Genomic DNA, 13,449 nt, shown 5'->3' on the forward strand with positions numbered 1-13,449 from the left:
CTCTCTTGCGCCATGAATGCGTGCAGTGGACAATTCGAGATACACCACATCTATAAATGTGAGAACCCAATACTGCTTATTAAGAGAATGTGGAGGTTTCCATCTCGTTGCTACTATTTTCTTAGCGGCTGTCAAACCAGCTAAAAACACTCGTTTCGTTAAGTTGGATATCAGAAAGATCATCTAAAATAAAAACGGATGGGGACAAAGGGGCCGAAACATTCAATAAAGTGGACAAACTTTCTTTAACCCTATTCCAAAAGTAAGCAACCCCAGGGCATTCCCAGATCATGTGAAAAAAAGTACCAATTTCCCCTGTATGGCACAGCGTGCAATTAGGATCAGGTTTAAGCTTCATACTATAGAGTTTACGTGGAGTCATATAAGTCCTATGAATAAAATTAAAATGGATTTGTTGATGATCCGGGTTCCTTGAGGCATGCATTACCATCACCCAAACACTGTCCCAATTAAAACTGGGGGAAAGGTCCGGAATATCTGCCCGCCATGAAGAGTCTATTGTCAGAGGAGGATGCATTTTTTCCAGAAAAAAAAAAAATAATTTAGAAACCAAACCTCTTGTTCCCCGAGTCTCACGTAACACTTTAAGTAAAGGGTGATCTTTAAGAGGAGCCAACCAAGGAACCCCATAAGCCTTCATGGCTGCCCTCAACTGTAAGTAAAAAAAAAAGGTAGAGCTCTGAAGGTTAAATTGAATGGAAAGTTCTTCAAAGGAGTGAAGGCCTTTATCACCCATTAAATCACCCAAGGAGTGAATTCCTTTGTCGAACCACTGTCGACATTGGCCAATCTTTATTGGGCGCTTACCAATTAGCAAACCATCATTATTAAAGATAGGAGAGTAGGGATTCTAATTAGAACGGATATTACAAGCTTTTTCTGCTGCTCTCCAGACCAACAGAGCATGTGACACTAAAGGACACTAAAGCGTACACTTTTTTAGAGGAATATTGGCAAATAAAACTTCATCTAGCTTCAGAGGAAGAACTAGATTTCCCTCCAAGGAACGCCACGAAACATCCATTTTGTCATTATACCAGCTAAGCAGGGGACGTAGTGTAAAAGCCCAGTGATATAGCTTAAAATTCGGAAGTGCAAGTCCACCTGCGAATCTATCTCGTTGCATTGTGGAAAGTTTAAGACGTGGACGTTTGCCATTCCATACAAATTTGGTAATTATGCTCTGTAGCCTATCCCAAAAACGAGAAGGGGGAGGCAAGGGCAGCATAGAACTCACAAAGTTAATTCGAGGGAGTACATTCATTTTGATAATCGAGATGCGCGATCTAAGAGAATTTGGAAGTGATGACCAATTATCCAAGTTACAAGAAATTTTAGACAGGATGCCCTCATAGTTGGTCTTAATTATATACTGCAATGAAGCACCAATCATAATGCCCAAATACTTAAAATGTTTGACCACTGGTATACCCGAGGGTATAAAAAAAAAGGCTAATGACTTTTGAATAAATCTGCCTATTGAAATGCCACTGGTCTTAATAGATTCCTTGGGTCACGCCGAGAACATGGATACCAAGTTTACCTTATTTGGCCGAACTTCCTGTCCGCCATCTTGATTTTCATTCAATACCTACTTTTTTGAACTCCTCCTATACCGTTTGTCCGATTTTCACCAAAATCGAATCGTATCATCTCCAGACTGTGCCGACTAAAAGTTATGGATTTCGTGTCGATAGACAAAACCTTTTTTTATACCACAGCAACAAAGTTGAGGCATGATGCCAAAATGACTATTCCTGCTTTATCTCTGCAATGCCTTGACATATTGACATCAAACTTTGTATGTGTCATTGTCACCTTACTCTGACCACATCACATCAGTTTTTGTAATTGCGCTACTTATTGGTCGAAAGTGATAATCCATTAAATCATATTTTAAATTACTGTTTAAATGATTTTTCAGCCATTTCGCCTAAAATCCTCTTTAAATGTCTTTAATTGCTTATTGTTGCAGTTGGTCTGACACTTTCAGCAATGTTGGCTTGGCCCCGATAATTGCTGCTTGCAGCTATATTTCAACATGTTTCCGTCGATTTCATACATTTTAGGCTGACACCAGTTCAACTCAGTTCAGTTCAATGTGAAGTTTATGCAACAATAACACGCTAACTATTATAAGTGATAATGCATGTCTTACCTTAAAAATCTTCTCTTGAGTCTCTTCAGACCTTACTGTACATGAATTATGAGCTTCCAGAACTTCTGATTGAGGCTGTGTGTAACCTCCTAATTGAACTCGTTTCCACAAATTGAACATAGAAATAATAAGTATAAATGACAAAAATAAATACATTTTTTTTTAGTCTTATTAAGTGCAAACAATTAGTGCAACCACAATCAAAAGTACTCTCTCAATATTCAAAGTGCAAACAGAGACCAAAACTAAGATGTGGTCACAACTACACAGCCAAGCCTAAGATGAGTTTTATATTCGGAGCCAGGCTATTGTTGCCTGTGTTGCCTATTTGTGCGCATCAGGGAGCTCGCGTTTTACTTTCACTTTCAAATTCGTGATTGCACTAACTCTGTGTATAGGTAGCTGTGATTCCTGCTGCACTGTGCAGCTCGTGCTGGATGAGCAGACCAGACGTTTAATTGAAGTTTCCACTAAATTAAATGGTTTTCATTTCTGTAAAGAAAGCAAAACGACAGTGGAGGCGGTGCCGCGGTGGGCACCATAATGTAATTGTAACCGATGTAGATGTGGCATATTCTGTGCTAATTTCACCCTCACACTCTATCATGCAATATCGCGAGACACCTTTTCCCGCAACGAGAAATCTTGTCATATTTTAATCTCGTCACACCCATAATTTCTATAATTCAAATAATTTAAAATGGTTGTTAGGCTGCATAAATTTGGTCAGCCAGAACCGAGAACACTTCCCATAACTCCTGATGTATTAGTTACATCATTAGAAGAATGGCATCTACGCAGAAAATTAGTCTCTCTGTTTATCGCGAGGTTTACCGTAGTCTGCCGGATCCGGGCCGTATCCAGATCAGATGAAGGACCTGCGCCTAGACACGACCACAACGCAGCCCTGAAGTGTCAGCAGAGACTGTATCAACTAGACTATCCCTTCTCAAGGCCTCCTCGGCCTCCCCCTCCCCTCAGTACAGATAAAAACATTGTCAGGGTGATTCCCGTTCACATGGATCCACGGAAACTTGTCATTTTGCAATGTCACTTTGTAAAGAAAGACTACGCGCCTGTGCATATAAGCATTCAAACGCGCATACCTATAGACTAAACTCATAGTACGCGTGTGCATGCCATCAGTGTTTTCGCGGATTCACGTTTTTGAGGTTTGCACGGAGATGATAACAGTATCGTTTTCAAAACCTATTTCAAAGTTTCCATTCTCAGGCAACAAACACCGTTGTCGTGTGAAAATTAATGGCCAGAACATATTAAAAGTTTTCTGTTTTCGTTTGAGGGTGGTGTCGTGTAAGCGGCCCCAAAGTTAATAACTAATGATTTTTACAACCGAAATGAATCAATCAAAAACTTGCTTAAACTGGAATATGACTTTCTTCCAGAGCTGCTGTACAGCCAAAACAATCTTTGTTCCATTAATTTCCTATTATCACCGTAAAGCTGCTTTGAAACAATCTGTATTGTAAAAAGCGCTATATAAATGAAGGTGACTTGATTTGACTTGTCTATGTAAAATATGCAATTTACAACAGCTGTGTGGTGCTGGAAAAGCTTGAAAATAGTTGAAAAGTCCTTTAATTTGACTTTGGAAAAAGTGTATGAACCCTTTGAAACTCACCTATGACTGAGATTTTTCAAATTGTTCCGATGGACTTCCATGCATTTAACAATAATCTGTTTTCTTTATATGCACAGCGACACCTGACCCAGGAGAAGATCCAAAAGTGTCCAGGGCAAAGTTTTTTATCCGAGATGAATTTTTGGTATGAATAATTATGTTTTGTCTTTTTATTTTCACTATCTATAATGTTAAGTCACTATCAATGTTGGTATAATAGATATGTACGAACTGTAGTAAACTTTTAAACAATAAAGTTAAAAAGTGTACTACAGTTCATACACATCAGTTGTTGCCTGACATGACGCGTGTTTGCATGAACCCACAGAAAATCAGCACAGCGAGTGGCACAGACAAACACTACTGCTATCCTCACTTCACCTGTGCCGTGGACACGGAAAACATCCGTCGTGTATTCAATGACTGTCGTGACATTATTCAGAGGATGCATCTCCGCCAGTATGAACTCTTGTGATTGGCTGCCTGGATCGGTTGTTCCTCCAATCAACACTTCTCCAGTCCCACATCACATGGGCTGAACTACTGAAGAGTGACAATGTTGTAATGTTTTTTCCTTTTTCTGCTTTTTGCTTTTTTGCTTTCCTTTTTTTTATATTTATTTTAGTCTATATATGAGATCTGAAGTGAGAGGGGGAAGAATGATATGAATGTGTGTGTATAAGATGAAATTAGTGCTATTTTGTGTTTGTGTCACTCCCAGGTCATTCCTTTCTTTATATTTTGTTTTGTTTTTCATCATTGGCTGGCTTTAGATGAGGTTAGATTAGATATGATTAAACCAGCTGATGTAATGAAAACCTGTGGTAACCTGTGACCTGTGTCAGGGTGGTTTGACCTTTGACCTTTCCCCTCCACCTAATGAAGGGGATATTGGAGTACTTGACATAGGAGTGAAGGGGTACATGAAGGGTTTAATTTTGCAGGAGGCAAAATTCACAATGTAGCACCTCTATATTTATCCTTTTTTTTACCTTTTTTTTTTTTGTTTAGTTTCATTTTTAATTGCCTTTTTTGTTGCTTTTTTCTGCAAAGCGTGCAGAAAGGACTTCAGGGCTAGATAGGAGTTTGTAACCAATTACAGAGCACAGAGCGTAGTGTAGGAGCAGGGGCCGGTGGGATTTGCATTTTTTGCGGCAGCAAGCGTCCATCTTGGGAGAACCGCCACTGGCCAACTGATGCCTCCTTTACTATGGGCAGCCCCCATTTTGGAGGTAGTCCTAAATATAGATAAACAGAAAAACAATATATTTTCAGGGGGTTTGTTTTGTTAATCCTAAAAAATGTGCAAGGTCACTCAATCTTGTACAGAACTTCAAAATGTTATTTTGTATAACTTCAACAAGAAAGACAACTTTGACTTGTAGAAGCTCTTTGTGCCTTTGAGTATGGCTGTACCTGTAAATGAGGATGAAGTATGTGTGATTGGACAGCGCTGTACAGCTTGATGTCAAATATTACATGCAGCACAGCATACTGATGGGAAATCTCTCTGTAGACTGAGTTTTTTCTGGTTTATAAAGCTACTTAATGTCTTTTACTATAAAATGAAGAAAAATTAGGCAAAAAATATTGTATACAATATGCAAAATTAACCACTTTGTTCAGAAACTGCAAATACAATATGTCTTAAAATTCTTTCTTTGAATTTCTGTTTTCGTCAAACGGACTCAGCTTTAAAACATTGGAAATCTTTTCAAAATTTCCAAAATATTGTCCTGTTGTTTCAGGAAGGGCACATTTTTAGAAGCCGCGTATTGCAGTCTGTACGCAGGGTCGTGCCGGTGAAAGCGTGTAGATATGTGTGATTGCATGCGTGTGCGCATACACATGCAGATACTATACCACATTGTACTGTACATCTGCACCCTATGTGTACATATACATTTATAAAAACGTGAAAACATATATTCTATAAATATATATGTACAATTATTCATAATAATATGTGTGCCTATATGTATACATATTTATGAATGTTTAGTGAGGTTGTATGCATAGATATGCATATACAAACATAATATAGAAGGAATGAGGAAGTAAGACTAGCGATTCCTTACTGGCCGTCCTGAGCGCATGCTGACTGCGCTGGCATTGTGAATGTGAGCACTGATAGTGTAAACCTCACAGCTTGAGTGGGCCCATACGGTCTCTCTTACTCACCAGTGGAACAGTTATCATAAGTCAAAGTACAATAGTGCACCCCAAAATTGTAATATTTTTCAGCATTTGTATATCAAATGTACAGAAATGCATGACAAATAATAAACAGCATGCAGATTCAATTTAAATTTTTGAGAGAAATATTTATAATATATTAAACACGAGAGACTACCTAGATTACTCATATTTAAAACACTATAAGCACTTGAGTACATACAAAATGCCCCATAAATTGTTCATTTGGATCCTTGACTGTACTCTTGCGGTTCACTTCTCAACTGGTGAAGTGCAGGGACAGTGTGTGGCATAACTTTAGGCTGTGAATGGCTGTAACACTGGTAGATAGGCTTTATTCTCTTTACTCTGCAGCTTTTACATGTTCTTATTTCAGAAATTTAAATTATGAGTGACAATAAAGAAAAATTCAAAATAATAATAAAAACAATTCTTTTTCATTTCTTAACGATTATTTTAATAACGAGGCACATTAGAAGACCTTGGTCTTTGTTTAAAATGGAGATGTGGGAAGAAATGTAATTTTGCTAATAAAATACCTCTAAAAGAAATCCGAGTTTGCCTTTGAATTGAGTAACGTGTGATAATCACCACTTGAAAAGTTAGCTGCAGCAAAAATTATTTTTTTCCTAAAATCTGTATTTTCTTTTCCAGTTGCTAATCATCTAATACTGAAGCTATTGTTTCAAAGCTATTCATACAGTCTGCATTTAATCTTACTTCCAAAACTTGCTCAAACCACAAAAACACAGCTTGTTCGACAAATTTACACTGACATAAAAAAAAAAACAGCACCACTAAAAAAAGAGCATTACATGAACTTTTAAAGTTTATTAAATGATTTTTCACATAAATTAGTGCCATATTAGAATATGAATAACACATTTTGCATGTCTTTGCATATAGTGCAAACAACAACAACAAATCCTGAAACCAGGGCTGAAAATATATATATATATATATATTTAAATGCATAGTTTAATGATTCAGGGTTCTGGTCCACTCTCTTGCTGTAAAAAAAAAGTGAAAATCTGACACCTGTGTAGTCTTTTAGCTGAAATTACAATTAGCCGTCTTTGGAATACTGTAAATGTTCTGCAATGCATTTCAATATAAAAAAAAAAAAGCAGTTTATTAGCATTTGAAACATGTGGTGCAAATGTAAAGTATTTTACAGGTGGTGGAGTATGAATGACAAAAGCGTTCATGGATTTTTGGAGATGTGGTCATTGAATGCATTTTTGTGTGAACATGTAAAATTGACCGCAGTGTTGTCCACATAGACTTCTGTTTCGCTGACTGAAGAGTTTTGACAGTGTAACTTCAGTTTGGACCAATGCAAAGTAGAAACAACAACAACAAAACATACTACTTCAGAGTTTTAATTGTGCATCAAAAAAATTATTTAATATTTTAAATTAGAAAGAAAAGACACTGAGCACATCCAAACCAGGAAACTCAATGATACTCAACATTGCAACATCTGTGAGCATGAACAGTTCTTCTGATACAATTCAGTGCCACAAAGCTGTCTTGTGCATGTTACAAAGTCTTGTACTTTGCTAGAAAGCTGTTTGTCAAGTGCAGTGATCTTCTGAACATCTTTAGATGGATGAGTGTAATCAGTGCAATGATCAGACAGCTGATGCAGTAAAGCGCTAACACGCTCCTCTCCTCTGGCAAAAAACACTTAGACAACCTGAAGTTGGACCTGGAGAATATTCCCTACAGGAAGTGACAGAATATACAACAACATTTAGTTAAATATCAGTTAAAGTCCCTTACAGAGTTTCTTTCCCTTAGAAAGTATTTTTCTCTTGCAGCTTATAGTAAACAAATTATATTACATCACCTTTCAGGTTGTGTGAAAGCTGACGACCTTGCATACATCAGTAAAACACTGACAGCAGTTCAAACGTACTATTATATACATTTATTCACATCGTGTCAACATGTATGAGTGCCGTTTTTTTTTTTTTTTTTATTGCAGGAAAATTACACAGTATAATACAAATTCAAACTAAAACACAGGATTATTGACCTATTGTGTCATTGTGATTGTTTTAAATAGAACACTACTGAAAAACAGCCATTTCATACAATCATACTTTCTGTATATCTGCCTTACTGCAGTTGGGTCAGTAAATGATCTTAAACCAGTTAAACGCAAGAGGACATTTTGTTTACACAAGATTAAAATGACATAAGCAATCAAATTTGCCTTGATATTTGACATATAAGAGGTCTTTGTACCATCAAGTCATCTTTTAAGTTTCATAGCTTAAAACATTCTCCTCATTATAAACAAAGCTTTTATTTAATCAAGCTCTACAAACAGATTATTTGGATACTGCAGGATTTGTGATGTCACATGGGCAAATAAATTTGCATATGACTGCCTTCAGAGCAAGACACTGACGAATCAGCACAGAATATGCCCCACCCACTGCCATTCAATCGCTTAACAGCTGACATTTGTCTACAACGGATGTGAGCATTTTGTCAAAAGCAAATATAACCCATTATAATCATTGATGCCGTCGACACTGGATACAGTGTAGATACAGAAGATGCCCATTCAGTTTCTGACATACTTCACACACTTGAGTCTGTTGACAAGACAAATGTGAAATAACATTCACTTGGATGTGTCCAGTTTTAACAGCTCTTTTGCGTCTCTGTACAGACTTCAGAAGGATCTCAGCATCAGAACGGTTTATTTTAATGGTGTCCCGGATCGCGTCGGAGTATTACATGTTTCTTCAGAGCATGTTGTTTTGTAAACGAGGCACAGTGAAATTGAGAGTTTGCAAAGAAACTTTTGTAGAAAGATGAAGCATCCAACTGTACTGGATCTGAAAGCAGCCGCATCAATCCGTCTATCATTCGTTCAGTAGTTTTTTTTAAATTTAATATCGAAAGTAGAAAAATTAGAAAACGGCTCCTTTTTTGTTTAAAAAATAAATAAAATAAAAAACAAGAATTAAGCTCGATTTTTAATTTTTCATACAGGTGTAAAAAAAAAAAAAAAAAAAGTAATAAACAGTTTGAATATTTGATCTCTGCACGTGGGCGGGAATGAAACGCCCGTCCTCTGATTGATCAGCCGAAGATCAAACCATATCATCATCAGTTGTTCCTCAGTTCCATGCAGCAGAATAGCTGTACCGATTCTTAATGCAGTTATTGCAACTACAATTCATATTTTTCTCATCAAACAACCAGACTAACAAATGGCTTGACACAAACCGTACAGGAGCACAGCCTAGATAAGGCTTTCTTCTGTGTAGACAAATTCTCCTACGCTTTGCATAAATTGGGTATGGCAGGGTATGACAGCTGTCATAGCCTACCTTGGTAGTAAAAAAAAAAAAAAAAAAAAAAAAAAATGTAGATACAAATTATTAAATTAGTTGTAAATTAAATATTTTAGGCCTACATTAATGTTCACAAAAGAACTGTAATTCTGACTGTCTGACACCCGGAGCACAAAAAAGTTCCAGAACCTTCTAACGTTACTGCCTCAAAAAAAAAAAAATTATTATATATATATAATATTATATACAGTGAGGAAAATAAGTATTTGAACACCCTGCTATTTTGCAAGTTCTCCCACTTGGAAATCATGGAGGGGTCTGAAATTGTCATTGTAGGTGCATGTCCACTGTGAGAGACATAATCAAAAAAGAAAATCCAGAAATCACAATATATGATTTTTTAACTATTTATTTGTATGATACAGCTGCAAATAAGTATTTGAACACCTGTCTATCAGCTAGAATTCTGACACTCAAAGACCTGTTAGTCTGCCTTTAAAATGTCCACCTCCACTCCATTTATTATCCTAAATTAGATGCACCTGTTTGAGGTCGTTAGCTGCATAAAGACACCTGTCCACCCCATACAATCAGTAAGAATCCAACTACTAACATGGCCAAGACCAAAGAGCTGTCCAAAGACACACAGCCAGGATAACCAAGGAGTGGCTCTGTAAGAAGCATATCAAGGTTCTGGCGTGGCCTAGCCAGTCTCCAGACCTAAACCCAATAGAGAATCTTTGGAGGGAGCTCAAACTCCGTGTTTCTCAGCGACAACCCAGAAACCTGACTGATCTAGAGAAGATCTGTGTGGAGGAGTGGGCCAAAATCCCTCCTGCAGTGTGTGCAAACCTGGTGAAAAACTACAGGAAACGTTTGACCTCTGTAATTGCAAACAAAGGCTACTGTACCAAATATTAACATTGATTTTCGCAGGTGTTTAAATACTTATTTGCAGCTGTATGATACAAATAAATTTGTTTTTTTTAGATTATGTCTCACAGTGGACATGCACCTACGATGACAATTTCAGACCCCTCCATGATTTCCAAGTGGGAGAACTTGCAAAATAGCAGGGTGTTCAAATACTTATTTTCCTCAATGTATCTATAGAAAGCTTGAAATGTCTTCTTTTAAACAGAACAATTCAAAACGAAAGAAAACAGACTGTTCTCTGCTTATGTAATCCGTATGAAATGTGCATTTCTCTCTGGCACGTTCACTACTGCGAAGATCGCGAGTCAGCATCGACAACTTCATCTATGCAGGACACTGACACAGAAAACACTTGTTTATTAATAAACAGTTAAAATGTCTCCTTGCTATATTTTACATATTCATAATCATTACTTTTGCCGGTTCTTTGTGACAGCTTTTAGGTGCTTTATTGGCAGCGCCACCCTTACATGTTACATGAACTCGTCACCACCACATCAGCACTGAAAACAGGAGATTTTTTTCAATCCCTGTTTTGGCAGGGGGAAAAACTGATCAGAAAATTGAACGAAAATGTGACGAAACGTTGTAGAAATGTAGTGGAGTAGAAAGTATAATAATTGCTGCAAAATGTAACGAAGTAAAAGTCAAAAGTAGCCTATGCACTATTGATTCTACTTAAGTAAAGTGCAGATACGTGAAAAATGTACTTAAGTAAAGTAACAAAGTATTTGTATAACGGAACAAAATAATTTAAAACAAGAGCCAGAGAAAATACATTACATTGTATCGACATTTTAATATAGAATCAACACAGAAACAAAATGTGTGTGAAATGAGATAATACTAGTAACACTTTCGCGGATATTCCGTATCATAACAAGCAAAGTGTCTCAACTGTAAAAACGCAACGCTGCCAAAACGCTCTCAAGCCCCCATGAATGTTTTCAGCAGAGCGCCTAGCGTTTTCAGCTGGCTAAAAACGCTTTGGTGGACACACGGCCTAGAGCACCTTTAAACAGCCACAGGTCAGATTTTCCGCCAAAGTAAAGAGCTTATTAATTACGAAAACGATTATTTATCTTTGCTAATTAGTATTTTATTTCAGTTCATTTTTCAGTAACTGTTGTTAGCTTAGTTTAGTTTTTCATTTATTAATCATTTTGAATTTTATTTCAGTTTACGAAAATGTTTTTTGACCAATAGTTTTAGTCTTAGTTTCAGTTTTCGTTTACGAAAATAACCTTGCTGCAGTGCAAGATTTTCATTAATGTAATAACTTGCCATTTCATTTTGCTACCCACCAAACCCTACAATATACCTTCAGAACTCTTGGAATATACGGCACGAGTTGCATAGGATTATATTATGACAGATTAAAATCCGCTTAAAAAAAGTGAAAGTCACAAATGGGCAAGCATGTGCAGGACAATTTTTTATTTATTTGTTGTGTTCTGAAAAAAGCAGATAAGCCTTTAGAACAACATCAAGGTGAGTAGTTATCCTATTTCACACAGTTCAAATAAGTTGCGATGGGTTAAATAAACTCTAAGCAGATAAATGTGCCTACAGTCAAGTGCAGACTTTGTTTCATAACTTTACTTTTGCTGAGTTTATTTCATTAATATTGAATATTACCTAATGTCAAACAAAAGAGTGTTTTATTTTCTCTGCCAACTAAACTTCCAAAGCAAAGTCACAGAATCATTGTGCATTCTCTCCACGTTGTCCTGCAGCTTTCCCACACAGATTTTGAGTGTTGGTCAGCTAAACAAAACAGGCCAAAAAAGTAGACTAATGGACAATGTACGAGAGAGGATGCAAGGTACATTCATATTCCTGAAATAAACACCTATAATAGCTTAGCCTATTCCTCTGACACATGTAGTTAGCCATAGGTGAATTTATGTCTACACAGAGTCTACACTGTCTACACTGTCTAAGCTCTGCCCCGGAAGGGTTCATTAGTCTGGTTGTTTGATGAGAAAAAGATGAGTTGTAGTTGCAATAACCGCATTAAGAATCCGTACAGCAATTCTGCTTCTGAACAACTGATGATGGAATGGTGGAATGGTTTGATCTTCGGCATTTCATTTCTATCTAGGGCTGGGCGATAAACGATAACGATAAATATCGCGATATAATTTTTCTCGATAAAACGATATCAAGAGTTCCATAAATGTTTGATAATATTTATGCGCCAAAAGCGGAACGAACCATATATCCGCTCGGCTCAAAGTCCAAACGGCAGCGCGAGCTCACTAGACCAGATGCTTTTATTCTGATTGGTCTCGGTCACGAGATCCAGTGAGAAGCGCTTGAATTCAGCGAAGAACACAAATGTCTCAGTGATTTAAACCAGTTTAAAGGCAGATGAAACAGCGCTGACAAACAGGAGAAACACTGCGCGCAACGATACAGCCAAGAAGGCTTTTCCGTCTACAAATTCCCATCATTTACCATGGATTTACTGAAACGTTAGCCTAGTAATATTAACTGCACCATGAAATGTGGGATATACATATTGAATTGTATTATATTTTTAATGTATTAAAGGACTAATGGAATATAATTACAGTATTTAGGCTACTGTTTTTCATACAAATACCATAGAAACCATAAAGTTGCATTTTGCCATGATAGTGAGGTGCTATAGGCTATGCCTGGTTTTATCTGTGGTTATCATGATCTAAATGCATGATACTGGATGACCAATGGTTAATTTTAATAAAACTCAAACAGTCAGAATTACATTTTACCAAATAAAAATGAGGTTGTTAAAAAAAATTAACAGATGTTTCTGTTTTTGTTAATGAACATAAATTTAACATAGTAAATCTGCATCCTAACTCAAGCTAATACTACTGTCAACTCACTGTCAAATATGCGTTTCGAGACAAAAGATGTAATATTAATATTGCAGCCTGCAATGCAAACTGTGCTGAAGATACGTGCCATCAAAGTCAGGCAACACAAACCTGTTTCAATACCTGAAACAAAATCCCCCATTAGCACATGCAGAAACTAAGAAATAATTTTTTCTATTAAGATATTTATTTTGTTAAGGAAAAATGACAAATGTTTGAATGTTCTACCTCAGATTTGTGAAATGTTCACCTGTTTGGCAAGTGTTTGTCATGATATGTTCTGACAATAAAGAGTAGTTTAAAACCACAATT

General features: G+C 36.7%; 2 protein-coding genes across 5 annotated transcripts in view; one reads left to right on the forward strand and one right to left on the reverse strand.

Moving 5' to 3' along the window:
• gnal (guanine nucleotide binding protein (G protein), alpha activating activity polypeptide, olfactory type) overlaps nucleotides 1-6,568 on the forward strand; it is a 158,765-nt gene extending 152,197 nt beyond the window's left edge. For both annotated transcript variants that reach the window (XM_084102359.1, XM_084102360.1), the window contains 2 exons: nucleotides 3,899-3,966; nucleotides 4,150-6,568. In XM_084102359.1, coding sequence (XP_083958485.1) covers nucleotides 3,899-3,966; nucleotides 4,150-4,296 — 215 coding nt within the window. In that variant the 3' untranslated portion in view covers nucleotides 4,297-6,568. The remainder of the gene's footprint in view (nucleotides 1-3,898; nucleotides 3,967-4,149) is intronic.
• The window catches only part of mppe1 (metallophosphoesterase 1), a 145,003-nt gene that overhangs the window by 9,248 nt on the left and 122,306 nt on the right, over nucleotides 1-13,449 (reverse strand). Inside the window, exon 9 of one of the 3 annotated variants that reach the window (XM_084102358.1) lies at nucleotides 4,149-5,059. The exons of 1 other annotated variant lie outside the window; for it this stretch is intronic. In XM_084102358.1, the coding sequence (XP_083958484.1) occupies nucleotides 5,030-5,059 (30 nt within the window). In that variant the 3' untranslated portion in view covers nucleotides 4,149-5,029. Of the gene's footprint in view, nucleotides 1-4,148; nucleotides 5,060-6,833; nucleotides 7,743-13,449 lie in introns of those variants that run through there. One more of the 3 variants, XM_084102357.1, reaches the window with a different exon arrangement.

The sequence above is a fragment of the Abramis brama genome (genome assembly GCF_963993115.1).
Source record: "Abramis brama genome assembly, chromosome: 24".
NCBI lineage: Eukaryota > Metazoa > Chordata > Actinopteri > Cypriniformes > Leuciscidae > Abramis > Abramis brama.